The sequence below is a fragment of the Peromyscus maniculatus genome, chromosome X, assembly GCF_049852395.1.
Source record: "Peromyscus maniculatus bairdii isolate BWxNUB_F1_BW_parent chromosome X, HU_Pman_BW_mat_3.1, whole genome shotgun sequence".
In the NCBI taxonomy this organism is placed as follows: domain Eukaryota; kingdom Metazoa; phylum Chordata; class Mammalia; order Rodentia; family Cricetidae; genus Peromyscus; species Peromyscus maniculatus.
Window position 1 is genome coordinate 51,914,773 of NC_134875.1, and position 27,208 is coordinate 51,941,980.

The following is a 27,208-nucleotide window of genomic DNA, read 5'->3' on the forward strand; positions in this document are numbered from 1 at the left end:
TTTTTTTCCTTTGAAATACATTTTGGTTGGACAGTGGTGGCGCATACCTTTAATCCCAGCACTCAGGAGGCAGAGGCAAGCAGATCTCAGTGAGTTCAAGGCCAGCCTGTCCTACAAAGTGAGTTAGTTCCAGGACAGCCAGGACTGTTGCATAGAGAAACCCTGTCTCAAAAAAAAAAAGAAAAAGAAAGAAAGAAAGAAAGAAAGAAAGAAAGAAAGAAAGAAAGAAAGAAAGAAAGAAAGAAAGAAAGAAAGAAAGAAAGAAAGAAAGAAAGAAAGAAAGAAAGAAAGAAAGAAAGAAAGAAAGAAAGAAAGAAAGAAAGAAAGAAAGAAATACATTTTGAGGTGCTGGGAACTGAAATGCTAGGCAAGTGCTCTAACATTGAGCTATATGCCAAATCCCAAAGATTTTTTAATAGAAAAATCACAGAAAAATATTTTGGTTTTCCACCCTCTGCTTCCTAAAGGAATTTCAGTGAAATGATTCCTAATGATATTCTGCTATACTCATAGATAGGTGCCTAGCCCAATTGATATCAGAAAGGCATTGTCCAGCAACTGATTGGAGCAGATGCAGACACTTAAAGCCAAACACTAGACAGATCCAGAAGGAATCCTGCAGACAGTAGGGAAGAAATGAATGTAGGAGCCAGAGGGGTCCAGGACACCATGAGAACCTGGTCCACATAATCAACTAACCAGGGCTCATGGCGTCTCACAGAGACTGAAGCAGTAATCACAGAGCCTTCATGTGTCTCATCTAGGTCTTCTACATATACGTCATGGTTATGTAGCTGGATGTTCTTGTGGGGACTCCTAAGAGTGGGAGTGGGAGTTGTCTGTGACTCTTTTGCCTGCTCTTAAGACCCTTTTCTTCCTATTGGATTGCCTTGTCCAGCCTTGATATGAAGGTTTGTGCCTACTCTCACTGTAACTTGTTAGGCTATGTTGGATGGATATCCCTGGGAGGCTGGCTCCCCCTTTTTTTTAAAGTGGGAAACAGAGGAGGAGTGGAACTGGGGGAAAGGGAAAGTGGAGGGTGGCTGAGAAGAGTGGAGTAAGGGGAAACTGCAGTCAATGTGTAATGTATGAGAGAAGAAAAGGAAAAATACTTAATCTGTGTGCATTTAAAATTATTAAATTGAATCAGTGGAATGTAATTTAAACAAATGTATTTTGCCAATGGAGATTTAAGTATGCATGTTATAATCTATAAATTTAAATTAACATATTATTTAAGCATTACTTGTACCTGATATGGCTCAATCAGCCTTTTATTAGGTTTCCCACAGTATCGCAGTTTTGATTTATGCAGGATCCTCACAAGCAAGGCAGGAAAATTCTTTCTATTATTCCAGGTCATTTCAAGATGAGAGAGAGAGATTATTTTGATGTCTAGAATATAAAAAAAATAAAAATTGTACTTATTGTGTCATCATAGTTTCAAAGATCCATTTTAAAGTTAAAAATGGTAGCCAGACCATATCTAATACAACTCCTTCTTGCAAGTCAGGTCTTTTTAAAAATTTTTAATTAGAGCCTGTCTATATAGTTCTCCCATATAAATTACATACAAAGAACAACTAACGTGTTAGAGAACTTACCATATAGAATTAGATAAACACATAAAGTAAAACAGTGTTTCCTCTAATTTGCCTTCTACCACACCAAACATTTCATTACATTATGCAAATTTTGGATCTAAATCCATCTCTTGATATTTTCCTCCACTCAATTTTTCCTTTAATCAATACATTTAATTATCTTACAAAAATTAAAAGTTGAGGCACTGGGAATGGTTCCATTGGTGAAATGCTTTCCTTACAAGTGCAAGGAACTGAGCTCAATCACTGAAAGCCATGTTAAAATGACAGCCATTTGTAATCCCCGCACAGGGAAGGCGGAGGAAATAGGTTCCTTGAGGCTTACCAGCCAGCCAATCTAGCCTAATCAGTGAGCTGAAAGTCAACAAGAGGCACCATCTCAAAGGAGGTGGATAGTCAGTCTTTCTGAGGATGACAAAATGGAAGGCAAGGACTCCACACACGTGCCATGGTACATCTAAGCCTACGAGCCTACATTTTCAAACAAAGCATGTGCAGGCATGGACACACAAACATGCACATGTGCAGAGGTATTTTTTATTTACTCAGTCTGTGCTGAACTGAAACTCCTGATACTCCTGCTTCATCAAAGCAGGTGCTGAGATTAGGGCCATGCACCAGCTCTCACAGCAGATTAGATAATTGTTTCTGACACATTTCTGTATGGTCCTCACTTCTGCCTCATGTGTACAGATTCCATCTTCTCCAAACATACCATATTTGGCACTGTTTTCTCACTTGCTCCTCCATTTCTGTAATGTCTTCATCTTAGATATATAGTGACTTCCTTCCTCCCCTCTCCAAATTTGGCTCAAAGGGCACTTCTCTGTGACATCCCTAACTACCCTACTGAAACCAACCCCTTATGTATTGGCCATTCATTCTGTTTTCCCATATAGCACTTACTATTTTCATATACACCATATAATTCATTTGAAACATTTTAATCTCCAGGTCTGATTGAGATAAAAAAAAAACTGTTTAAAGGCTGTTCACCATCTTTAAGGATTAAATTGTAAATATGATTTTAGTTTTCCATCATTAAAGGGATTTTTATCTCCAATTCTCTCTATATTTTGTTTTCATAGCCCACAATATAAATTTTAAAACCACAACCTCTAGGTACTATACATATATCATAATATATTTGCTGAAATATACTCCATTTCCATTTATATAATGTATTTGCTAGTCATTATTTTAGCAAGACAGTCATACTTATAATTTATTTTTAGTAAGTTTAAATATTATGTTTTAATTATTCCTGTAATGCATAAAAACAAACTTTGCAGTATATTAAGGTACTATGGATACCAAATTCTCAAAATATATTACTAGCACAGACTCAGAGGCCCTAATAGTTAATATGATGTAATTAAGCAATTTCCTTTTCAATATAGTCAAATCACAGAAAAGCTTTGAATTATATGCAATGAACATGGGGTACTTGAGTAAAGTAAATGCATCTCCTCTATAAACTGAAATGTATTCAAGAGATACACGGTTTTCAGTTAGCTGTGTTTAGACACTACTTGGCCAGTTGACAGCTTTCCAAGATTATATTTTTAACTTACAAAACTTTACAGAATATAGATAATTCTCAAACCTAACACATAATTATAGGCCAATTATAGATAATGAGTTATCTGTGTAAATTCATTGTAATACATATGCTTCATTATCAAAAAAGAATGACAAGAACTTAGATACTTAATGCAAAATTTAGACAATGGAACGGTTATTCTCAAAAATTTAAGTCTCAAGACCTGTTAACATTCTTAAAAATTAGTAAATACCTTTTATTGCAGGGAGAGGTTATTTGAGACAGGGTCTCTTTATGTAGCCCTGGATGGCCTGGATCTCACTAAGTAGCCCAGGCTGGCATCAAACTCAGAGATCCATTTGCCTCTGCTTCCCAAGGGCTCAAATAAAAGTCATGAGTTCCCATGCCTGGCCCAAAAGATATTAAATACTGCCAGGCCATGGTGGCACATGCTTTTAATCCCAGCAATTGGGAGGCAGAGGCAGGCAGATCTCTGTGAGTTTGAGGATAGCCTGGGCTACAGACTGAGTTCCAGGAAAGGCTCCAAAGCTACACAAAGAAACCCTGCCTCAAAAAACCAAAAACCAAAAAAAGATATTAAATACCTGTAAGCGCTGTTGTTTATGTGGGTTATACTGATTAGTTGATATTTAAATTCTACACTTAGAAATGAAGAAACCACCAATTAATTTAATAAAATAAACCTAAATATATTACTATAAACAACATTCTTTTGAAAACTGACCATTTCTTCCAAATAAAGTTAGGACTGGGGAATATAGCTTAGTTTGCAGAGCACTGGCTTACTATGCATGAAGCTATGAATTCGTCAGTACTAACAAAAAGAAAAAAAATCAGTATTTGGAAGGGCTGGGAATTTAGCTCAGTGGTATAGCACCTTTCCTTTCTAGAATGCATAAGGGCTTAGGTGCACTATTAATAATACAGATAACAATGTGTAAGCATGTGTTGTGGGCAGAGGAGGACATTAGGGATCCAGCTCTATCACTCTGCCTTACTCCTTTAAGACAGAGAGGGTCTCTCACTCCTGTCTCAAACACTACAGTACCAAGCTTTTTATTTAGTGTGGAAGCTGGGATCCAAAGTCAGGTTTCATGCTTGCAAAGTATGAGACCTCACTGCACTCCTGCTCCTACCCACTAAGCCAACTCTCCAGCCTCAAAATTCTTTAAGAGTAAAGTGTACTTTTTAAAAACCACCAGTACCTACAGAGCGAGATCCAGGACAGGCACCAAAACTACACAGAGAAACCTGTCTTGAACGCCGCCCGCCTCGGGGAAGAAAAAAAAAAAAAAAAAAAAAACAACCAAAAAACAAAAAACAAAAAACAACAACAAAACAAAACAAACAAACAACAACAACAACAACAAAAACCTATCAGTACAGGCTGGGTGGTGGTGACTCTTGCCTTTAATCCCAGCACTCGGTAGGAAGAGCCAGGAGGATCTCTTTGAATTCGAGGTCAGCCTGGTCTACAGAGTGAGTTCCAGGACAGCCAAACTCTCTACACAGAGAAACTGTCTCAAAAAAACAAAAAAAAAAACCACACACACACACACACACAAACAAACAAACAACAACAACAGAAAGACAGCCTGCTTGGGTTACAGAGTAAATTGAAGGTCAATCTAAGCAACTCAATCAGACCCTGTCTCAAAATAAAAAAAATAAGAGTTAAAGATATATCTCAGTAGTATAGTCTTGCAGAGCATGGGCAAGGTTCAAGTTCAATCTCTAGCCAAACACACATAAATAAGTAAATAAATAAATAACCCCAGATTTGGTAGCATATACTCTTAACCCCCGGACTAAGGAAGCTTGGGAAAGAAGAACAGAGGTTCCACACCAGCATGTACTGTAGTCCATCTCAAAATAAAATAATAAAATAAAATAAAAAATAAAATAATCCCTGCTTTGCATGAAGTCCTGTGTTAATACAACCAGACGTAGTAATTGACATATTGTCTAGGGCTGTTTTCATGATACAACGGCAGAACTCAGTACTTTTCTCCAGGAGCTGGAGAGATGGCTCAGCAGTTAAAAGTACTTGTTGCTCTTGCAGAGAATATGTATTCAGTGTTCAGCAACCACATGGATCACAATCATCTGTAACTCCAGTTTCAGGGCATCTAACACCTGGCCTCCTTGGGCACCAGGCTCACACATTGTGCATATACATGCATGAAGGCAAAGCACTCAAACACACAAAATAAATAAATAATAACAAACAAACAAGGTAAACAACAAAAAGCAGCACATAGCAGTCCACATGCTTGTGATCTCAGAGACTGCAGAACTGAATTCTAGGCCAGCCTGGACTGTAAGGTAAGACTCTGACTCCAAAAGCTAGAAAAAAGGCAAGCAAGATGACTCAGTGGGTAAAGGTGCTTTCCACCCTGGACCCATATGGTTCAAGGAGAGAACCTATACCTCAAAGTTGTTCTATGACCTATACACACTCACAGTGACATCAAGGTACTCCTGTATTCTCTGCCCTGCCAGCCCCATACCCACAAATAAATAAATAAGTGTAAAAAATTAAAACTAGAGCCCCAGTCACTGAGCTGCCGCTGAGGACTCAGCTGCCTCTCCTTCGAGCGCCCCCGCTTCCCGCCGTCCCTGCCTTCTCCCTCCTGCAACGGCCTTTCAGAAGGCCGCAGGCCTTTTCCACCTAGGAAAAGGAATCTAATCATATGTCTGCTATCCAAAACCTGAACCCCTTTGCTGATGCAAGTAAGGGTGATGACCTGCTTCCTGCTGGCACTGAGGATTATATCCATATAAGAATTCAACAGGAAGCGGGGCGGCGGTGGTGGCACACACCTTTAATCCCAGCACTCGGGAGGCAGAGACAGGCGGATCTCTGTGAGTTCGAGGCCAGCCTGGTCTACAGAGTGAGTTCCAGGAAAGGCGCAAAGCTACACAAAGAAACCCTGTCTCGAAAAACCAAAAACCAAAAAAAAAAAAAAAAAAAAAGATTTAGCCGGGCGGCGGCGGCGGCGGCGGCGGCGGCGGCGGCGGCGGCGGCGGCGGCGGCGGCACACGCCTTTAATCCCAGCACTCGGGAGGCAGAGACAGGCGAATCTCTGTGAGTTCGAGGCCAGCCTGGGCTACCAAGTGAGCTCCAGAAAAGGCGCAAAGCTACACAAAGAAACCCTGTCTTGAAAAAACCAAAAACCAAAAAAAAAAAAAAAAAAAAGATTTAGCCGGGGGGCGGCGGCGGCAGCGGCGGTGGCGGCGGCGGCGGCGGCGGCGGCGGCGGCGGCGGCGGCGGCGGCGGCGGCACACGCCTTTAATCCCAGCACTCCGGAGGCAGAGCCAGGCGGATCTCTGTGAGTTCGAAGCCAGCCTGGGCTACCAAGCGAGCTCCAGGAAAGGCGCAAAGCTACACAGAGAAACCCTGTCTCGAAAAACAAACAAACAAACAAACAAACAAAAAAATTCAACAGGGAAACAGCAGGAACACCTTTACTACTGTACAAGGGATCGCTGATGATTACGATAAAAAGAAACTAGTCAAAGCATTTAAGAGGAAATTTGCCTGCAATGGTACTGTAATTGAGCATCCAGAATACGGAGAAGTAACTGAGCTATATAGGGTGACCAGCACAACAACATATGCCAGTTCCTGATAAAGATTGGATGGGCTTAGGACGATCAGCTGAAGGTCCATGGGTGTTGATTGCTTGTGACTCTCTGAAGCTTAAGTGAGGAATTCCTAGCAATGAGTAGAATTTCCCTTCTGTCCCTGAGGCAGAGCCGAGGCCAGCCTGGGCTACCAAGTGAGATCCAGGAAAGGCGCAAAGCTACACAGAGAAACCCTGTCCCGAAAAACCAAAAAAAAAAAAAAAAAAAAAAAAAACAACCTCACAGCTTGTATAATGTAATCGCTTTTAACTTGGACTAGTGTAACTCCTTCATGCAATAAACTGCAAAGAGCCAAAAAATTAAAACTAGAAAAACAAACAAACCCTGGTGTGTCCCAGCACTTGGAAGCTAGAGTCAGGGGATAACTTCAAGGCCAGTCCGAGGTATGAGACCTTGCCTCAAAATATTTTTTTTTAAAAATAGAAAAAAAATGTTTATAAGTAAGGTTGCAGTGTGAGCTGCCACTTTTCAAGTAGGGTATAATCAAGGAACGAGCAAGACAGAAACTTTTTGGGTGCCCGAGGTTTTCTAGATCTTGATGGGAGAGTGACCATATAACCATGTCGAAGAGTACAATTGATAGGGTTGTATAAACCCTTTTCATATTACTGTGTAAAGTTAAAGGTTAATAAAAAGATTCAAAGGCACAGAACTTAAGCTAAGTTTACAGAAAATGGACAGGGCACTACAAAAATAATATGCAGTATATAGCACACACAAATTAATACCTATTGAGCAAAGAAATCCAGTAAATGAATAATAAAAAGCCAAGCTTGGAGTGTGGCTCAGCTTTTATAAAGCCCTTCCTCTGTGGCACATTGGAAACCTCAGGGTTAGTTCCTAACTCTAGAAGAAATTTAGGACAAAGCCAAAGGACACTATTTTAGAAGAGCAAGATATGGGGACATAGACACTTATACATATGCAGTTCAATTTAAATTAGCACAGATTTTCAGAAAACAATTTATCAATGCCCAATAAATTAAAAAAAAAAACTCAGATATTCTTTAACCCAGCAATTCCACTTCTAGGAATCCATCCTTTAAATAGAAATACTCAAATACAACCAATTCTCACACATCTTACTTTTATTTGGCACTGTTCAAAATACTGAGAAAGTTTAAAATAATAAATTACTAACCTACATGGGTACAATTATAGAAGTTATCATATTTCAAAAATAAGAAAAATAAAAAAATAAAAATAAAAAAGTTGTATTTCTATACTGTAGAATATTATGTTTATAGAAATACCCCAGAGGTGCCTGAAATGCATAATTATTTTTATTAAATTAGTATTTTGTAATTAATTTTATGTTTTCAAAAATGAAAACCAAACTCTCAAATTTGTAATTTTGATAGGAATGTTGAAGATATACAAAGGTTAAAGATGCATTTTACTAATTCCAAATTTTATTATTTACAATTTCAAACACACATTAAACCTTAAGTCTTGATTTTACTCACTTCCTAGATCTTATTACTACGGTTTTAATATACTTGGACCTCTCAATTTTAACACAATATACTTTAAAATACACAGTTTGAATTTTTTAGCACATGGACATTGCTTTTTGTAATAAAATATCACTTTGATATCTACTGGATATGACTTAAGAACAGAAACCAGCCGGGCGGTGGTGGCGCACGCCTTTAATCCCAGCACTCGGGAGGCAGAGCCAGGCGGATCTCTGTGAGTTCGAGGCCAGCCTGGGCTACCAAGTGAGTTCCAGGAAAGGCGCAAAGCTACACAGAGAAACCCTGTCTCGAAAAACCAAAAAAAAAAAAAAAAAAAAAAAAAAGAACAGAAACCAAATATACATATATACATATATATATATATATAATTAACTCCCTTTAAATTCTGAGTCAATTATTCTTTTATAAATTAAATTCTAAAAATATAGATGAACAACATTTACACCACAGCTACTTTGCTTTTTTGTCTTAAGTTATCTAAGCCATCATTGACTACAAATTTCTACTAACATTTTCTTTTCTCATTTTGAATGGATATTACTATAAATGCATATTTTTGAACAAGGTATCTTTTAATGTTCAAATTTGTTACTCCTGTTTGTCATAGTAAGATGCCCCTGACTTAGCACTGTGATAACAATATAAAGGGGAAAAGGGGTGGGGCTGGGCAAATGGGCTCCTCTGGAACAGTGCTTACTTAGCATTCAGGAAATCCTGGGTTGAATCCTCAGGTATAGTCAAGTACTCCTGTAATCCCAGCACTTGGGAGACAGAGGCAGGAAGAGCAGGAATTGGGGGCTAGCCTGGGATATATGAGACTCTGCCTCCAAAAACAAAAACAAAAAAGACCTAAAACCAGTAAATATATAAGATTATAGTCTTTTTAGTTGTTTTCTATGGTACTTTCTGCCGTACCCATTTCTTATGTGTTTAGCCTGTAGTGTTATCATCTGCCTTAATTTTATGTGTTAATACAAAAAGATTTTAAAAGAGCATTTATTGATGACAAACTGCCATTTTCAGGCTAACTTCGTACTTCTGATACAGGAAATATTAACTTCCTGTATCAAGAAAAAATGATCATTTCTACAATCATCATACCTTCTAAAAGTAATAATTGCACGACTTCTACATTCAATGACACAAACATGGTGTTTTAGTTCATGTAAATCATCACATGACTGAACATCTCCTTTGAAAAAATGCTAAATATTAAAACATACAACGCTGCATGGTTTATGTAAAATCCAAATCAATACACTCTTCAACCTATCTATTTTTCACAACTGAAACAGGGTTGCAAGTGAGATTAATTCAAACCAAACATATATATTGAACACAGAAGGAGTACTGAAAACGAAGTCCTCAATCTTTCTGCCGAACTAAATTTAAACCACAGTGAGGTATCAAGAATAGCACTTTGCAATCAAAACTGAGAGGAACAGGCTGCATGAAGTTAAGACTGTTTACCACTCCCGGCTTGTAAGGAGCAATACAAAAAAAAAAAAAAAAAAAAAACCACACACACAGACAAAAAAAAAAAAAAAACAAAAAAAAAACCCACACACACACAAAAAAAAACCACAAAAAAAAACAAACAAAAAAAAAATTTTTTCTTTTCCTGTTAATATGGGTTCCAAACACTTAACTGTTTTTGTTGTTGTTACTCTCTGTTTTTGAGACACGGTGTCTCTCTGGGTCTGAGACGACCCCGTAATTTGCCCTCAATTCTCTTGCCTCTGCCTCCCCAACTTCTGGTGTTCTGGGTGTGTGCCACCACGCCAGCCTCTGAACATTCTTTAAACCCTGCCTCCGTTCCCTCCAATCACTTACTGTTAAAGTTGAATTCCTCAGGTTGCTTGTTGGCCTTCCAGATATCTCCGTATGGATCTTCGTTGTTCCACAGAGCCAGGTAGTGACTCCTGCCGCCTCTCAGGGGCCTCTCTGGCTTCTCCTCATGCGCCCTGTTTCTAAATGGAGTCTCTACAGAAACATTATCTAGGGTCTCCCCACAGTGGACCTTATCTATGCACAGGATTCCTTGGCCCAATCTTTTCTCGTTGTAAAGACACGAGACTCTGGAAATTCTCATTTCTATGCCAACTTTAAGGATATTCTGATAAACAAGAAAGTTTAGGCTGGGGTCTAAGTAGCACTTCTCTTGGTACACCCCGTCGGAGATTGTCACATCATAGCAGTAAAGGGGAGGCCTGGGCACTATGTTCCGTGGCTCGTCCTCTAAAAGGTATCTTTGGACGGCCAGTACAGTGACGGGCATCACTTCCGTAAGGGAGACACACTGTTTAGGGGAGCCCGTTATCTGCTCAAAAACCTTTTCGATCCAGGACTTGTGTCTCTGGCCAACAGCCCTTCGGATCACTCCTCCGGGGACCCCAGCCCTATCTCTCTCAGGTTGAGGCCAGGAAAGGCCATCGTGGGAGGGTCCAGCCTCAGGCTGACCCGACTCACCAGACATTGTGAGAAAACCTCAACTCCTCACACTCTTAAAAGCTTTTTTACCCTGTCCCAAAGCCGGGAGAAAACGAGCCGCTGACTGGGGACAGAAGCGCGACGCTACCGGCAAGAACAGAGGCACGAGGCAGTCAGAGCGAAGAGACGCGCGACGCTGAGGGAGCCAACAGACACGCGACACTGACAGGGCGAGGAGCGAAGAGGCGCGCTCGCGCACGCGCGACGCTGAGGAACGAGGTGCGCGCGACGCTGTCGGGGCGCGAGGAGGTGCGCGCGACGCTGTCGGGGCGCGAGGAGGTGCGCGCGACGCTGTCGGGGCGCGAGGAGGTGCGCGCGACGCTGTCGGGGCGCGAGGAGGTGCGCGCGACGCTGTCGGGGCGAACAGCGGCGCGAGGCTGTCGGAGCCCCACCGGTCTGGCCCCGCCCACCAGCGAGGCGCGAGATTCCGCGCATGCGCATCAGCCGTCCCGCCGGCTCTCGGAGCCGCTAATCTGACACTTCGAAACAGTGTTTGTAGGGAGAGCACGAGAGAAGTACGGGGCGTACTTGCGGCCCTTGGGTTCCCCCAGCCTGAGTTCCATTTGGGGAGGGGAGGAGAGGCGCGAGACTGGGAGGAGAGAAGTGTGATGATTGTCGGGGTTTCCAAAGTACCGCAGCAGCGAGGAGGAGGAGCAAGGAGCGCTGCGCTGCCGGCTCCCCCTGAAAGGAGAGCGTCAAGATGTAGTGGAAAAATAGGAAGCAGCAAAAGGGAGGCTCTGTTAGTCCTAAAGCAGAGACTTGGGCCGGCAAAAGAACGGCATTCAGTGTTATCACGTTCATGTATAATTTACTAACTTAGTGCTTACTAGCCAAGAAATAGGTTTTTTTTTGTTTGTTTTTTGTTTTTTGGTTTTTCGAGACAGGGTTTCTTTGTGTAGCTTCGCACCATTCCTGGGACTCACTTGGTAGACCAGGCTGGCCTCGAACTCACAGAGATCCACCTGCCTCTGCCTCCCGAGTGCTGGGATTAAAGGCATACGCCACCACCGCCCGGCAAGAAATAGTTTCTTAAATTCAAACACATTAAATTAGTAAATATACACGAACGTATATATATGATCGTATATGAACGTATATATGATATATAGTATGATCAAAATCAGATAATGTATGCACAGCCTTCGGGGGAGTCACAAGCACAAAAGTCTGCTAAAAAAATAGCTGCTGTTGTTATTAGCATTAATTATCTGCAGTAGCTCCCTGAGTGCAGAGTGGTTGAATTAGTAAGTGCAAATGAAAATTTAAAAAATGTAGAGTTTGGGTGGTGGCGGCGGCGGCGGCGGCGGCGTTGGCGGCGGCGTTGGCGGCGGCGGCGTTGGCGGCGGCGGCGTTGGCGGCGGCGTTGGCGGCGGCGGCGGCGGCGGCGGCGGCGGCGGCGGCGGCGGCGGCGGTGGCGGTGGCAGTGGCACACGCCTTTAATCCCAGCACCCGGGAGGCCAGAGGCAGGCGGATCTCTGTGAATTAGAGGCCAGCTTGGACTACAGAGTGAGTTCCAGGACAGGCAGCACTGTTACACAGAGAAACCCTGTCTCGGAAAACAAAACAAAACAAAACAAAACAAAACAAAACAAAACAAAACAAAAGAAAAACCCGTAGAATTAGCTTGCTAAACATCAACCTTGAGATTATACTTTTTAAAATGCATTTTATTTTTTAATAAATAAATATAATACCTAGGTGTCATACTGAAAGGATACACAGTTCAAAAACTGTATTTCTTAAATATAAAGCATATTTCAAAGATAATTGTAAAGTGAATATACTGAGCAGAATAGTTAGAATTAAACATACAATATTTATTAAGTGTATCCAGTCTGCTATCATACACAAAATGTATTAATTTTAAAGAACACTTCTTAAACGTGGTTATGACCTGCTTTCTATTATATTTTGAACTCTATCATTCTTTATTCATTATTTATGAAATCCCTACTCAAAGGCAGGCAATATTGTAGGCCACTGGGGATGACTATAACCACTCTTCGTTCAAGCTCCCCATTGCTTGGGCTGAACGACTCTACCTTTGTTAAATTTTTGAATAATAGTAATTCTGCAAATAATTCATTTCCCCCACCCCTCTTTTTTTAAATGGGGTCTCATGTATTTCAGACTGGCTTGGAATTCCTTTGCAGCTGAGGATGAACTTGTTGCCCTCCTGCCTGCAGCCTCCCCCCTCTTTCTGTCATCACTGGTGTGTACCACCAACCCCAGTTTTATGTGGGTCTGGGGATAGAATGCAGGACTTCATTCATGCTTGGTAAGTACCAACTGAGATACATCCACATCCACCTACATGTTTCTTATGTGTTCTTGGCAAGGGACAGCCTTGCTATGGACACTTTTAACAAGGGTAAAAGGAATAGAGGGGGCGGGTATGAGTAGAGACAGTCTCTCTGATAAGATAGTGAACAGATGGGACCTGTAGAAAGTGAAAAAGTAAACTGAAGGGATAACTGTGGTAAGTGTGTGCTGGCTAGTCAATTGACACACAAACTGGAGTTATCTGAAAGGAGGGAATCTCAGTTGAGAAAATGCCTCCATAAGATCCAGCTGTATTTTCTTAATTAGTGATTGATGGGGGAGGGTGGTCCCTTGTGGCCACATAGTGCCATCCCTGGGCTGGTGGTCCTGAGTTCTATAATAAAGCAGGCTGAGCAAGCCATGGGAAGGAAGCCAGTAAGCAGCATTCTTCTGTGGCCTCTTCATCAGCTCCTGCCTCCAGGTTCCTGCCCCGTTAGAGTTCCTGTCCTGATTTCTTTCAAGGGTAAGCCAAATGAACTGTTTCCTCCCCAGCTTGTCTTTTTTGGTCATGGGGTTTTGTCACAGCAATAGAAACCCTAACAAAGACAGGGTGCTTGAATCCCAAGGAGCAGCAATAGCAGATTCCACAAGACAGAGCTTGCTTGATGATTTTGAGAAAATGCAAAACCAAGTGGGCACCAGTAGAGGGGGAAAGGCAGAATGGCAGGAGACAAAGTCAAAGAAGTTGTCTGGGGGGCTGCATTTTGAAGGGAGTGATAAGATACTTCCACTTGAGCCCCCTTCTTTCGTGGCATCTCCTTCAATAATCTTTTAATCACATCACTCATTATTTATATCACTAATTCAGCACTTATTACCTAATGATTTTCAACCAAAAAAAAATTAAATCTTTTCCCCATCTGGGCACTCTTGGTGTTTGAAGCTAGAAAAAATGAGTTGTCACTGGGCATGTTGTTGTGGTTTGTGAAATGGCTAGAAGTGTTCATGGTCTTCTCTACCACCTATACTATAACAATCAATCAAGTGTATCTGCAGACATTGCTGACTCTCTCCTGGGATGAAAAGGAACTAAATTATAAGCCTTTGGAGAGCAGGAAGTGATTTGTTCTCAGTGTTCCCTGTGCTTCCTTCACAATGCATAAAAGGAATTCAATGCTTTTTGTGGGGTGGGTTGTTTGTTTTTCGTTTTATTTTGTTTTTAGTTTACTGCAAAGTTTCTATATTCTTTTCTTTTTTAAAAACTTTTTGTTGGTTCTTTGTGGATTTCATATCAGGCATCCTGATCCCATTTATCTGCCCATCCCTTTGTTATCCACCCTCTTCCCTTGCAAACTCACCCCTAAAATAAAATAAAACAAAGCAAAAACAAAAACAAACAAACAAAACAAAATTTCGGCATGTAGTTGTAGCCCAGTGCAGTATACGCTATATAGTCCATACATCTTTACTTTCAAGTATTCATTGCTATGAGTCATTGGTCTGGTCTGAAGCCTCTGGCTTCTGCTACCCTATCAATACTGAGCTCTCACTGGGACTCCTCTCGGATATCCTGTTATCCTGTGTCATGGAGATTCTGCAGCTTTGGATCTGCAGGCCCCTTCACCTGCAGTTCATAGATGAGGTGGATGTAGGGTGGGCTAACTCATAGCCCTGGTTCTGGGCCTGGGTGGTAGCTGAGTTGGTCTCCCTGCCAGCTTTCCCTCATAGTCATTGCCTGGATGAGCTCTCCAGCACTGCCCTGGCTATCTCACCCAATGCAACAGAAAGCAAAGAGCACAGCTAGTTCTCCTGCTCTCACACCTCTGGGTCCAGCTCACCCTTACCTACACCACCAGGGCCAGCTCTACTGTTTTGCCCAGGTGAGGTGCAGGGCCTGCTCTCTCGAGTGCTGCAGTTGGTGAGGGGCTAGCTCTCCACTCTCATGTCCACAAGCCCAGTTCTCCTGCCTGCCACAGGTGGAAAGGGGCAGGGGGAGGGGAGGGCATCTTTTCCTCACCCTTGCCACACATGGCATACAAGGGTTGATGGAGTCAGCTTTACAGCTCTTACACCTTGGACTGGCCAGGCAAGGTGTAAGGCCCACTCTCCTGAGTGTTGCAGCTGGAAAGGGGCAAGGCCAGTTTTTCCACTCTCACGACCCTAGGGGACAGCTCTCCAGCCTACTACAGGTGGCAATGGGCAAGGGGTAGAGGGCATCCTTCCCTCGCTTGTGCCACCACATAGCAGACAAAGGGGGCAGTGGTGGCAGGGTCAGCTGTAGATGTAACCAATCATCTTATTAAATAAGAAACACAGAACCAATGCAAAGAAGAAAGCCAGGAGGTCAGAGCTAAGAGCTAAAACCTTACCCTTCCTCCTGAGGTGGTCCTACCTCTCCGAAAGAGAGCTACTTCCTGTGTTAAAGTCTTTATATAGACTTTCTGTTCTGCTTTCTCATTGGTTGTAAACCAACCACATGACCACCTCGTCACCGCCTGTCTGTACAGACCTCCAGATCTTCTATGGTTGGTATTGAGATTAAAGGCGTGTGTATCCAATGCTGGCTATATCCCTGAACACACAGAGACTTACCTAGCTCTGCCTACCAAGTGCTGGGATTACAAGCATATGCCACCACCACCTGGCTTTCCTATGGCTTGCTAATAGCTCTGACCCCCAGGCAACTTTATTTATTAACATACAAATAACATTTTAATACAAACAAAATATTACCATAGTCAGCTCTCCTGCTTTCACACCCTCAGGGCCGGCTCACCTGTGCCCCTCAATTGTATTATTATTATTATTATTATTATTATTATTATTATTATTATTTTACTTTGGGTTTTTGAGACAGGGTTTCTCTGTGTAGCTTTGGTCTACCTCTGCAGACCAGGCTGGCCTCAATACACCTGTCTCTGCCTCCCGAGTGCTGGGATTAAAGGCATGTGCCACCACCACCAGGCTTAAAATACTCGGGTTTTTTGTTGTTGTTTTGTTTTGTTGTGAGACAGGGTTTCTCTGTGAAACAGTCCTGGCTGCTGGAACTCTCTATGTAGACCAGACTGGCCTTGAACTCACAGAGACCCACCTGCCTCTGCCTCCCAGTGCCAGGATTAGAGGCCTTTGCCACCACCATTCAGCTCTATTGTTTTAAATAAATGAAAACCACAATTCTTACTGTCTCTCTTCCAAAGGGAGTACACAAGTGTGGCTTTTTTAAAAAATAAAGAATACACAGAACTCCAAAAAAAATTCAGTGAAGAAAATTGTTCTCTGAAAGCTGGAGTTGGTAAACTGCTACTCTTGCAAGCAGGGAGTGGGGCTACATTTGATCCCCAGAACTATACACACAATGCAAAATCAGGTTATTGAATAAAAAAGAAAGCACAAAGTCAGGGGATAGGGAGGTGAGGAGAATCTGGGAGGAGTTAAAGGAACAAGTAGAGATGAATGAAAATGATCAAAGCATATTGTATGAAATTCTCAAAGAATGAAAATAAATTTAAACTGGGTGTGATGGAAATAGAGCTGAGAAAGTGGAGACAAGTACATTCCTAGGTGAGTTCAGGCCAATGACGAATACCTGTCTCAAAAACAATAAAAGGAGCCGGGCGGTGATGGCACATGCCTTTAATCCCAGCACTCGGGAGGCAGAGGCAGGTGGATCTCTGTGAGTTTGAGGCCAGCCTGGGCTACCAAGTGAGTTCCAGGAAAGGTGCAAAGCTACACAGAGAAACCCTGTCTCGAAAAACCAAAAAAAAAAAAAAAAAAAAAAAACAATAAAAGGAATGATAGCCAAGAATGTCCTCTAGCCTCCCGAGGTATAAACATACATATGTCCACACACACACACACACTTTCCCAAGTGTATATGCTTTGTCAAGTCCATTGCTAAGTCTCAAGTTAAAACCAGTATGTATCATAGTACTCTATGTAAGTCATCAATAATAATTAACAAATGAATAAAATTGTGGAATGTTTACTGGATTTACTGCAGGTACCATTAAGCCTCATCCTTCTCTATTATTTATTTAAGAGAGCTTAATTTAGCCTGGTGTGGTGCACACCTTCAATTCCAGGACTCAGGAGGCAGAGGGAGATCTCAGTGAATTTGAGGCCAGCCTGGTCTGTATAGCAAGTTCCAGGCCAGTAAGGGCTACATAGTAAGATCCTGTTTCAAAATAACACAACATAATAAATATTTCAAATCTGTTTCATCCATAGACTAAACTATACACACAATGTAATTTATGGATAAAAGCATTGTATCATCAAATTCTGGGTCCATTCAGTGAATTCATGAAAGATGGCTTTTTGACAGTGATGCTTGGTAGCTGGATACTGTTTCAATAGGAAGAATGTTTGCTTTTACACTATGGATAATAAAAATGAATGTAACTATATGCATGCAATTATAGCCAAAAGTATGCCTCACTCTGTGTTAAGGGGGCAACTTGAGTAATGTTGCAAGTATGAATGCTCTTGTGTGTTGTTACTAAGCACATGCTTTAGGATTAATCCAACACACAATAACATAATCAGTAAGGTAAATGACTTTGAGTGTCTGTAATGGGTATCCCCTCTCAGCTGGTAGATTTGTTATAATGCCTCTTTAGGTTAAAATGGTAAAATTAGGGAAGACAATGCTGTTTTGTTTGTTTGCTTGGTTTCATTGTTTTTGATTTGTAAAAGATTTGTCTATTTTAGTTTTATGTACATGGGAGTTTTGTCTACATGTATGTCTATGTACCACCATGTGTGCGCAGTACCCACAGAGGCCAGAAGAGAGTAGGGTCCCCTGGAACTAGAATTGCACTGGATGTGAGCCACCCTGTGGGTGCTGAACCCAGATCCTCAGGAATAGCAAGCAATGCTTATAACCACCGAGGCACTGCTCTAGTCCTGAGACAATGTTTTATAAAATGGGCATGTTGTAAAAGTTTCAAAACCGTTTAATATAATGTTAAATGGCTTTGTGAGTCCACTAAATTTGGTGCATAATTCAATCCCATTGATTTTCTTCACCTTTAAAATTGCACTGATGAAAGTAGTCATGGTTGTTGAAATTTTGCTCAAGATAGCGTTTGGCACTGTGGAAAAGTTTTTTAAATGCTACTCACTGTTATTGTTTTTCTCTAAAAGATATAGGCACAACTTAAAACAATAGGGTTCTAGAACTACAGAAAACCATTAGATCAAACTGTGCATTGTGAAGCATTAATGAGTTATAAAAAACAATTTATTGGTCATAAACTGGACATAAAATCAAGACAAAAGGAAAAATCATAGCGAGTATCTCCAATCATAATAATAACTTCATAAAAGTTTTGTCATATTAGGGCTAGAGAGAAGGTTAAGTGGGTAAGAGCACTGTCTGATCTTCCAAAGGACTTGGGTTCAATTCCCAGGACAAACATGGTGGCTCATAGCCATCTGTAACTTCAATTTCAGGGGATCTAATATTCTCCTTTGGCCTCTGAGAGCATTGCAGACATGTGGTGCACAGACATATATACAAGAAAACACCCACACACATCAAGTACAATAAATCTTTAAAAATTTTGTCTCAGATTTTTGGTATGTAAATGAGTAGAGTATGCTGTAAAATGAATCTCTTGCTATAGATTGTACCCAGAAATTTTATGACTCCATTGTACTTTAATCCGTTTTGGTTACAAATGCATAAATTTGGCACAGAAAAGGCTATTAATATGAACAAAATCATACAGTGATAAGTGGCAGAGCACCAAAACTTGTAGCCAGCCTTCCAGATTAACAAGCCAAATAAAGTTTTCCATGCCAGTTGGACAGAACTTGGATTATTCCCTCCAAAAAGTTTAGTTTTTTTATCATGAATTTCTGTTTATTAATCATTTGTTTTTTAATGTGCATTAGTGTTTTGCCTGCATGTATATCTGTGTGAGGGTGTCAGATCCCCTGGAACTGGAGTTACAGACAGTTGTGAGCTACCATGTGGGTGCTGGGAATTGAACCTGGTTCCTCTGGAAGAGCAGACAGTGGTCTTAAAAACTGAGCTATCTCTCCAGCCCATTTCTGTTTTATTAAAAATGTTTGTTTCTATTTCTGAGACAACTTGTTTATGTTTCTTATGTAGGACAGATTGGTCTGGATATGTTATGTAGCCCAGGATGGAACTCCTGATCCTCCTGTTAGGATTATAAGTGAGCACCCTGCATTTGGCTGATTTTCTTTTCTTTCTTAATTATTTGTTTAGATTATAATATAATTACATCATTTTCTCCTTCCCTTCCCCCCTCTGCAAACTTTCCCATATTACCCCCTTGCTCTCTTTCAAATTAATTCCTGGCCTCTTTCTTTCTTCAATTGATTGTGTGTGTGTGTGTGTGTGTGTGTGTGTGTGTGTGTGTGTGTGTGTGTATGTGTATGTGTGTGTACATTCTTAAATATGTAAGTATAATCTGCTCAGTCTGTATAATATTACTTGTATGCATATTTTCAGAGTTGGCCTGGAACCATTTGGTGTGCTCTGCCCTGGGAAAGACTACTTTACCCAATCTCAGTATTCTTTAGTTACCCGTAATTCTTTGTCTAGGGTTGAGGCCTTGCTCCCTCCCCATCTATGTTAACATGTGTATTGTGTCATCCTTGTTCAGTTCATGTTGAGAAAGTCATATTGTTGTGACTTTATAGGTGTAGCTTCTGGCATGTCTAGGAAACACAATCTCACAGCAAACCCACATTACTCTGGTTCATTCTGCTCCATCTTCTGCAATGATCCCTGAGCCTTAAGTACAGGAGCTGTGTACTTAAGTTGGGACAGGGCTCCATAACTGCATTTTGATTTGTTTGTAGTTTTCCATATTTTGCAAAGAGAGGTTTCCTTAATAAAGGGTGAGGATGGAATTATGCTGTTTTAGTAAAGTGGTAGTTATAGGTTCCCCTCCAAGATCCATGACTCACTAGCCAGTTTCCAGGACCAGGCATGATTTCCCTCCTATTTAGTGGGCCTTAAGTTATTGCTAGAGTATGCATGTCACTACTGCATCCTTAGGGATATTGTGCCATGTTGGTCATTGTTGTGGTTCATAGACATCATAGCTGGGCAGGACTACTGGTTGCTTCTTTCCCCTTGGAAGCTTGAATGGTATCTTCTGATACCATGACAGTTAGTCATCATAAAGATAAGGTATAGGGTCAAATACTCTAGGTCTTGTATTAAAAATACATGGTGTCTTCAGAAACGGAATTACCTTCAATCTCTGGGAGCAATCAACAGCAACAGCAACAGTCTATAATGTTTTAGGATTTTATTGGGCAGCACTTACCAACAACACAAAAGGAGGCTTTTCATGCCTGGTGTTGAGTGTTTTGTTAGCTGTTCTATGGCTCTTAAAGGGAACATTGTCTTTCCAAATGGGAAAATTTCATTTAAACTATATATGTATATTCATATATTGATTTATGTATATCATAGGTATTTTTAGGAAGATAATTAATAGTTTTATTCCTTATGTCTTTTTCAAACATCCTTACTATTATTTTACCCTTCTCCTTCCTTCTTCGGTATTTATTTGAATGACTTTATTTTGGTCTACCCTGTATTCATTTAACTGTTTTCCATTCATTTTTTGGATAGGCAAATTAGCACCATTTCCTAACCTTGGACATTGTAGGTATTCTTACAGGTTTGTCAAATCTGTAAGATTTTGAAAGTGCCGGTGGAGTTGTGGAGGAGAAATGAAAATAAATGGTGCTAAATGGATGTGGAGAGTTCAGATGCTGTCTCAAAGAGTGGTTAGGTAGCTCTCTAAATATCACTAGGTAACAAATGATAGCCTGAGGGTGGCTGCCTAGCAACCAGAGCACTACAACTTCCAGCTCAGTTCTGCCTTGTCCCAAGATCTTTCCCTTTCATCACTGCCTTTGATGTTGTTATTAACTAAATTGCTTCCATGTATGAGGATCAAGGATGTTCCTACCAGATTATATCCTATCAGATATAGAACATGATTTGATTTATTTATAGAAAGTGCACAAACAAGAAATTGTTAGCACAGACTCATCATTTGGTAGTACTTGACTTCTTTTGCCCCGATGTGCCTCAGAAAAATGCTTATATTTATTTTCATATCCTTGTTTATATTAGGCATATATTAAATATACCATAAGTTATGGATGCTGTTCCTCCTTCCATTATGTACATTTGAATTTGAATTTTAGTTTTCATAAAAATGTTTTATGCATGTACACACACACACACACACACACACACACACACACACACACTACATGTGTGTGGAGGTCAGAGTTCAACTTCCAGGAATCAGTTCTCACTTCCTAAATATAACACCAGTACCACAGACACTAGGATCAAAAATTAATAATTAGGACCTCATGAAACTGAAAAGCGTCTGTAAGGCAAAGGACACTGTGTAGCTAAAGTTTTCCTGCCTTGCCCACAGTCAGGACAAATCTTGTCACCCACCAGTCCCATAGCCGCTCAGACCCAACCAAGTAAACACAGACTTATATTGCTTACAAACTGTATGGCCGTGGCAGGCTTCTTGCTAACTGTTCTTATACCTTAAATTAATCCATTTCCATAAATCTATACCTTGCCACGTGGCTCGTGGCTTACCGGCATCTTCACATGCTGCTTGTCCTGGTGGCGGCTGGCAGTGACTCCTTCTGCCTTCCTGTTCTTTCTTTTCTCCTCTCTGTTAGTCCCGCCTATACTCCTACCTAGCCACTGGCCAATCAGTATTTTATTTATTAACCAATCAGAGCAACACATTTGCCATACAGAACATCCCACATCAACACTGTTACTAGGACAAAATGGAAGCCTAAAGAATGGGAAAAGATCTTCAACCCCACATCTGACAGAGGGCTGATTTCCAAAATTTATAAAGAACTCAAGAAACTAGACATAAAAAATAATAATATAATTTAAAATGGAGTTGAAACCTAAACAGAAGAATCTCAAAAAGCAGAGAAAAACTTAAAAGAATGTTCAAAATCCTTAGCCACCAGGGAAATGCAAATCAGAATGACTCTGAGATTCCATCTTACACCTGTAAGAATGGCTAAGATCAAAAACACAAATGACAGTTTAAGCTGGAGAGGATGTGGAGCAAGGGAAACACTACTCCATTGCTGGTTGGAGTGCAAACCTGTACAGCCACTTTGGAAATCAATATGGCAGTTTCTCAGAAAATAGGGAATCAACCTACCTCAAGACCCAGCAATACTACTCTTGGGAATATACCCAAGGAATATTCAATCATACCACAAGGACACTTGCTCAACTATGTTCATACCAGCTTTATTTGTAATAGCCAGAACCTGGAACAACCTGGATGTCCCTCAACCAAGGAATTGATGAAGAAAATGTGGTACATATACACAAAGTATTTCTCAGCTGTTAAAAGCAATGAGATTAGGAAATTTGCAGTCAAATGGATGGAACTAGAAAAAAACATCCTGAGTGAGATAATCTAGACTCAGACAAACATGGCATGTACTCACTCATAAGTGGATATTAACTGCAAAGTAAAGGACAATCATGCTACAGTCCATAGACCCAGAGAGGCTAAGTAACAAGGAGGGCTCAAGAGGGGATACATGGATCTCTCTGGGAAGGGGAAATAGAAGAGATTTTGCAGGTGAACTGGAGGGCAGGTGGGAATGGGAGCAGGAGGTATCAGGTGGGGGATGGGAGGGGAGAGGGAGAGAGTACAATGAGGGAAGACAACTGGAACTGAGGGATATTTAGAGGGTGATGTGGAAACCTAGTGCAGTGGAATCTTCCTGGAACCTATGAAGGTGACCCTAGTGAGGATGCCTAGTAATTGGGGATACAGAACCTGAGCTGGCCATCCTCTATAATCAGGCAAGTCTTCCAGTGGTGGGACTAGGACACCAACCCAGCCCCAAAACCTACAACCTGTCTTGCCTGCAAGATGTGCTGGGCAAGGGTGGCTCAGAGCTTGTGGGAGTGGCCAATTAGTGATTGGTCTAACCTGAGAACCATACCAGGAGAGGGACACCATGCCCAGTACTGCCAGGATGGCCAGAAACCAGAGGCTGGATAGCCCAGAAACCTAGGATAGAAAGAAAAAAAATCCATAAATCAATTCCTAATGATATTCTACTGTTTCCCTAGATCAATGTCATACCAGTCATCATCAGATGCAGCTTATGGGAGCAGATGCAGAGACCCACAGCCAAACACTAGGCAGAGAGAGAGAGAGTCTGTATTGGAGATTTCCCTCCACTTGGAGCTCACAGAAATCTGCAGAAAGGGGAGAGGAAGAACTGTAGAAAATAGAGGGGTCAAGGGTACCAGGAGAACATGGCCCACAGAATCAACTAAGCAGGGCTGATAGGGGCTCGCAGAGACTGAAATGGCACTCATGAAGCCTGCATGGGTCTGCACTGGGTCCTCTGCAAATATGTTATAGTTGTGTAGCTGGATGTTCTTGTGGAACTCTCAACAATGCAAATAGGAGTTGTCTCTGACTCTTTTTGTCTGCTTTGGGACCCATTCCTTCTACTGGGTTGCCTTGCTGAGTCTTGGTATGAGGGTTTGTGCCTAGTCTTATTGCATCTTGTTATGTTGTGTTCAGTTGCTATCTGAGAGGCCTGCTCTTTTCTGAAGGGAAATGGAGGAGATGTGGATCTGGGGGAGAGCACAGGTATTGGGGGGGGGTGTTGGGAGGAGTAGAGAGAGGGGAACTGTGGTTGGGATGTATTACATGAGAGAAAAATAAATATATAAATAAATAAAGTACATAGAATAAATGACTGTGGGTATGATACTAAACAGGACATCTATATCACCCCATCCAAAGATCAGAGAGCATTATGGAAGTGGGGGCAAAAAAATAAAGCCAGAAGATAAAGTGCTGTTAAGTGATGTCTTATGGGCATTACATGGTTGTTGCATTCATGAACTCACAGCAGCTCTATGTCCCTTCAAAAGGTGTACACATGACTGAGCCCATCAGCATCTTGTCATGATAGGGAAGGAACTCATGAGGTGTCACCCCTCCCAGGAGCTGTCCAACAGTAAATGGTTGTTAGATTAGGACAGTAGGAGAGGTCATTTTCTGAGTGGTATAGAATTTTTTTAAGTGGTTTCATACTCCAGAACTGGAATGACAGCTAGGGAACCTGCATGGGACCGAACTAGGCCCTCTGAATGTGGGTGGCACTTGTGTGGCTTGGGAAGTATGTGAGGCCACTGGCAGTGGGACCAGGATTTATCCCTAGTACATGAACTAGCTTTTTGGAACCCATTCTCTATGGAGGGATGCCTTACTCAGCCTGAATACAGGGGGAAGGGGCTTGGTCCTGCCTTAACTTGATATGTTACTTTGTTCACTCCCCATGGGAGGCCTTACCCTCTCTGAGGAGTGGGTGGGGGTGGGGTGGGGGCAGGTTGGGGGTGAATGGGAGGAGGGGAGGGAGAGGGAACTATGGTTGGTATGTAAAATGGAAAAAAAAAACACCTTTTAAATTAAAAAAATAGCAAGACACACATACACAAAAAGAAAGTAACTTCCTACCCAAGCAATCCTAATTGAAATCAGTGGGTCATCAAAAAATGAAAAGGCACCAAAGTACAAATAAGACATGTTGGGAAGGGTTTTTTTTTATTTTACAATACTATTCAGTTCTACATAACAGCCACAGATTCCCTTGTTCTCCCCTTTCCTGCCCCCTCCCCTTCCCCCCAGCACACCCTCCCCATTCCCACCTCCTCCAGAGCAAGGCCTCCCCCGAGGACTCAGATCGACCTGATAGACTCAGTCCAGGCAGGTCCAGTCCCCTCCTCCCAGACTGAGCCAAGCGTCCCTGCATAAGTCCCAGGTTTCAAACAGCTAACTCACGCAATGAGCCCAGGACCTGGTACCACTGCCTAGATGCCTCCCAAACAGATCAAGCCAATCAACTGTCTCACCTATTCAGAGGGCCTGATCCAGTTGGGGGCCCCTCAGCCTTTGGTTTATAGTTCATGTGTTTCCATTCATTTGGCTATTTGCCCCTGTGCTTTATCCAACCTTGGTTTCAACAATTCTGGCTCATATAAACCCTTCTCTTTCTCACTAATTAGACTCCCGGCGCTCCACCCGGGGCCTAGCCATGGATCTCTGCATCCAGATTCCTCAGTCCTTGGATGGGGTTTATGGCACAACTATTAGGGTGTTTGGCCATCCCATCACCAGAGTAGGTCAGTCCCGGCTGTCTCTCAGCCATTGCCAGCGGTCTTTTGTGGGGGTATCTTTGTGGATTTCTGTGGGCCTCTTTAGCACTTTGTTTCTTCCTTTTCTGGTGTGGTCTTCATTTACCATGGTCTCCTATTCCTTGTTCTCCCTCTCTGTTCTTGATCCAGCTGGGATCTTCCTCTCTCTTTCCCTCCACCCTTGCCCTTCATTGCTCCCACTCATGTCCCCTCATGGGCATATACCCAAGAAATGCTCAATCATACCACAAGAGCACTTGCTCAGCTATGTTCATATCAGCATTGTTTGTAATAGCCAAAACCTGGAAACAACCTAGATGCCCTTCAACTGAAGAATGGATAAATAAATTGTGGCACATATACACAATGGAATACTACTCAGCAGAGAAAAACAATGACATCATGAGGTTTGCAGGCAAATGGATGGATCTAGAAAAAAATCATCCTGAGTGAGGTAACCCAGACTCAGAAAGACAAATATGGTATGTACTCACTCTAGGAGGATACTAGATGTGGAACAAGGATGACTGAACTGCTACTCACATCACCAGTGAGGCTACCTGGAAAACAGGACCCCAAGAAAGACACAAGGATCGCCCAATGATGCAGAAATGGCTGAGATCTACATAAACAACCTGGACATGAGTGGGAAGGGTTTTAATAAGAGGGAGAAAGAGATAAGAGAGGATGACAGGGTCGGGGAGGGTGAAAATGACTGAAATTCAAATGTTCCATTGCATTTATATGTCATATTTTCTCATGGGATGAATATGATCAATTATATTATATATGAATATGACAATGTCACAAGGATACCTAATATTTTATACAATTAATATATGCTAGTCAATATATATATATGTATATATATAAACAAAACCAAGATTTGATTGTCTTGAGATGCTACAAGTAGGCCCTCTTCCAAGAAACGTGTGCACATGTGCGTGTGCATGTGTGTGTGTGTGTGTGTGTGTGTGTGTGTGTGTGTATATATATATATATATATGGATATTTTTATCTCATACTTGATAGCCAGAGAGATCTTTCTCTGTATCAATAAGAGATTCATATATTTTATTGATATTCTTTTTTAGCATTAGAATGCTTATTGGGGCATTATCTATAATATCAAGACAATGGAAACGTTGTATGTTGTGGGAGGGTCCCTGAAGGCTTTACGGCAGGCAGGGAAAAACAATCAGGATCAGTTCAATTTGGGTAACCAGTGCTAGGCCAGGACTTCTAGAGTCTAACCCAGATCATTTTACTTTGGCCATATTTAAGCACAACATAATTTTGAAATAAGTATTCACATAACAATTAACTCAGTCCCATTTGCACAACAATCTTAAGACATGTTTACATTGAAAGTCTTTACAAAGTATATCTGGCTTCTTTCACAAAAATGGGTAGGTACAAAAAATGGATTGACTCAGAGATAAAGCTTTATGGTCTGGGGAGAATGACTGAGGTGAACATAATGCCTATGGGAGTCAGGATTTGGCCTGGCCCTAAGACAACACAGAAGTCACTTAGGCTGTTGTATAAATGACATTCTCACAAGGATGAGTTGTATGGCCTAGAAGGTTATGGCTCAAGGTTTTAAGAGGAAAGTGTTGGTTTTTATGAGGCGGTACAATGTTATTCATTAAGCGGCGCTGTTACTGTGTGAGAAAAGCAACGGGGCACAACAAAACCTACTATAAGAGTTTTATTAGGAGAAGGGAGGGACAGAAGAGAATGTGCTTAGGCCTATGGAAGACGTGTGCAGGAAGCGGGGTGAGAAGAAAGGAGAGGAGTCTGTGTCCTGCTTTTTATGGATTCCCCTACACATGCACATGTGGGCTTATGGAGCTACACCACGCAGGCACATAGATTGCGTGATCACGCTGCATACAAATTATGCAATCGCACAGCACACAGATTACAT

General features: G+C 41.6%; 1 protein-coding gene and 1 pseudogene across 1 annotated transcript in view; one reads left to right on the top strand and one right to left on the bottom strand.

The window, feature by feature from the left end:
• The window catches only part of Radx (RPA1 related single stranded DNA binding protein, X-linked), a 74,997-nt gene extending 63,799 nt beyond the window's left edge, over window positions 1-11,198 (bottom strand). Inside the window, exons 1-2 of the mRNA XM_006997503.4 lie at window positions 10,128-11,198; window positions 1,253-1,395 (exon numbers count right to left, since the gene is read on the bottom strand). Coding sequence (XP_006997565.1) covers window positions 1,253-1,395; window positions 10,128-10,770 — 786 coding nt within the window. The 5' untranslated portion in view covers window positions 10,771-11,198. The remainder of the gene's footprint in view (window positions 1-1,252; window positions 1,396-10,127) is intronic.
• LOC102910551 (eukaryotic translation initiation factor 1 pseudogene) lies at window positions 5,862-6,850 on the top strand (annotated as a pseudogene).
• Window positions 11,199-27,208: the final 16,010 nt, after the last annotated feature.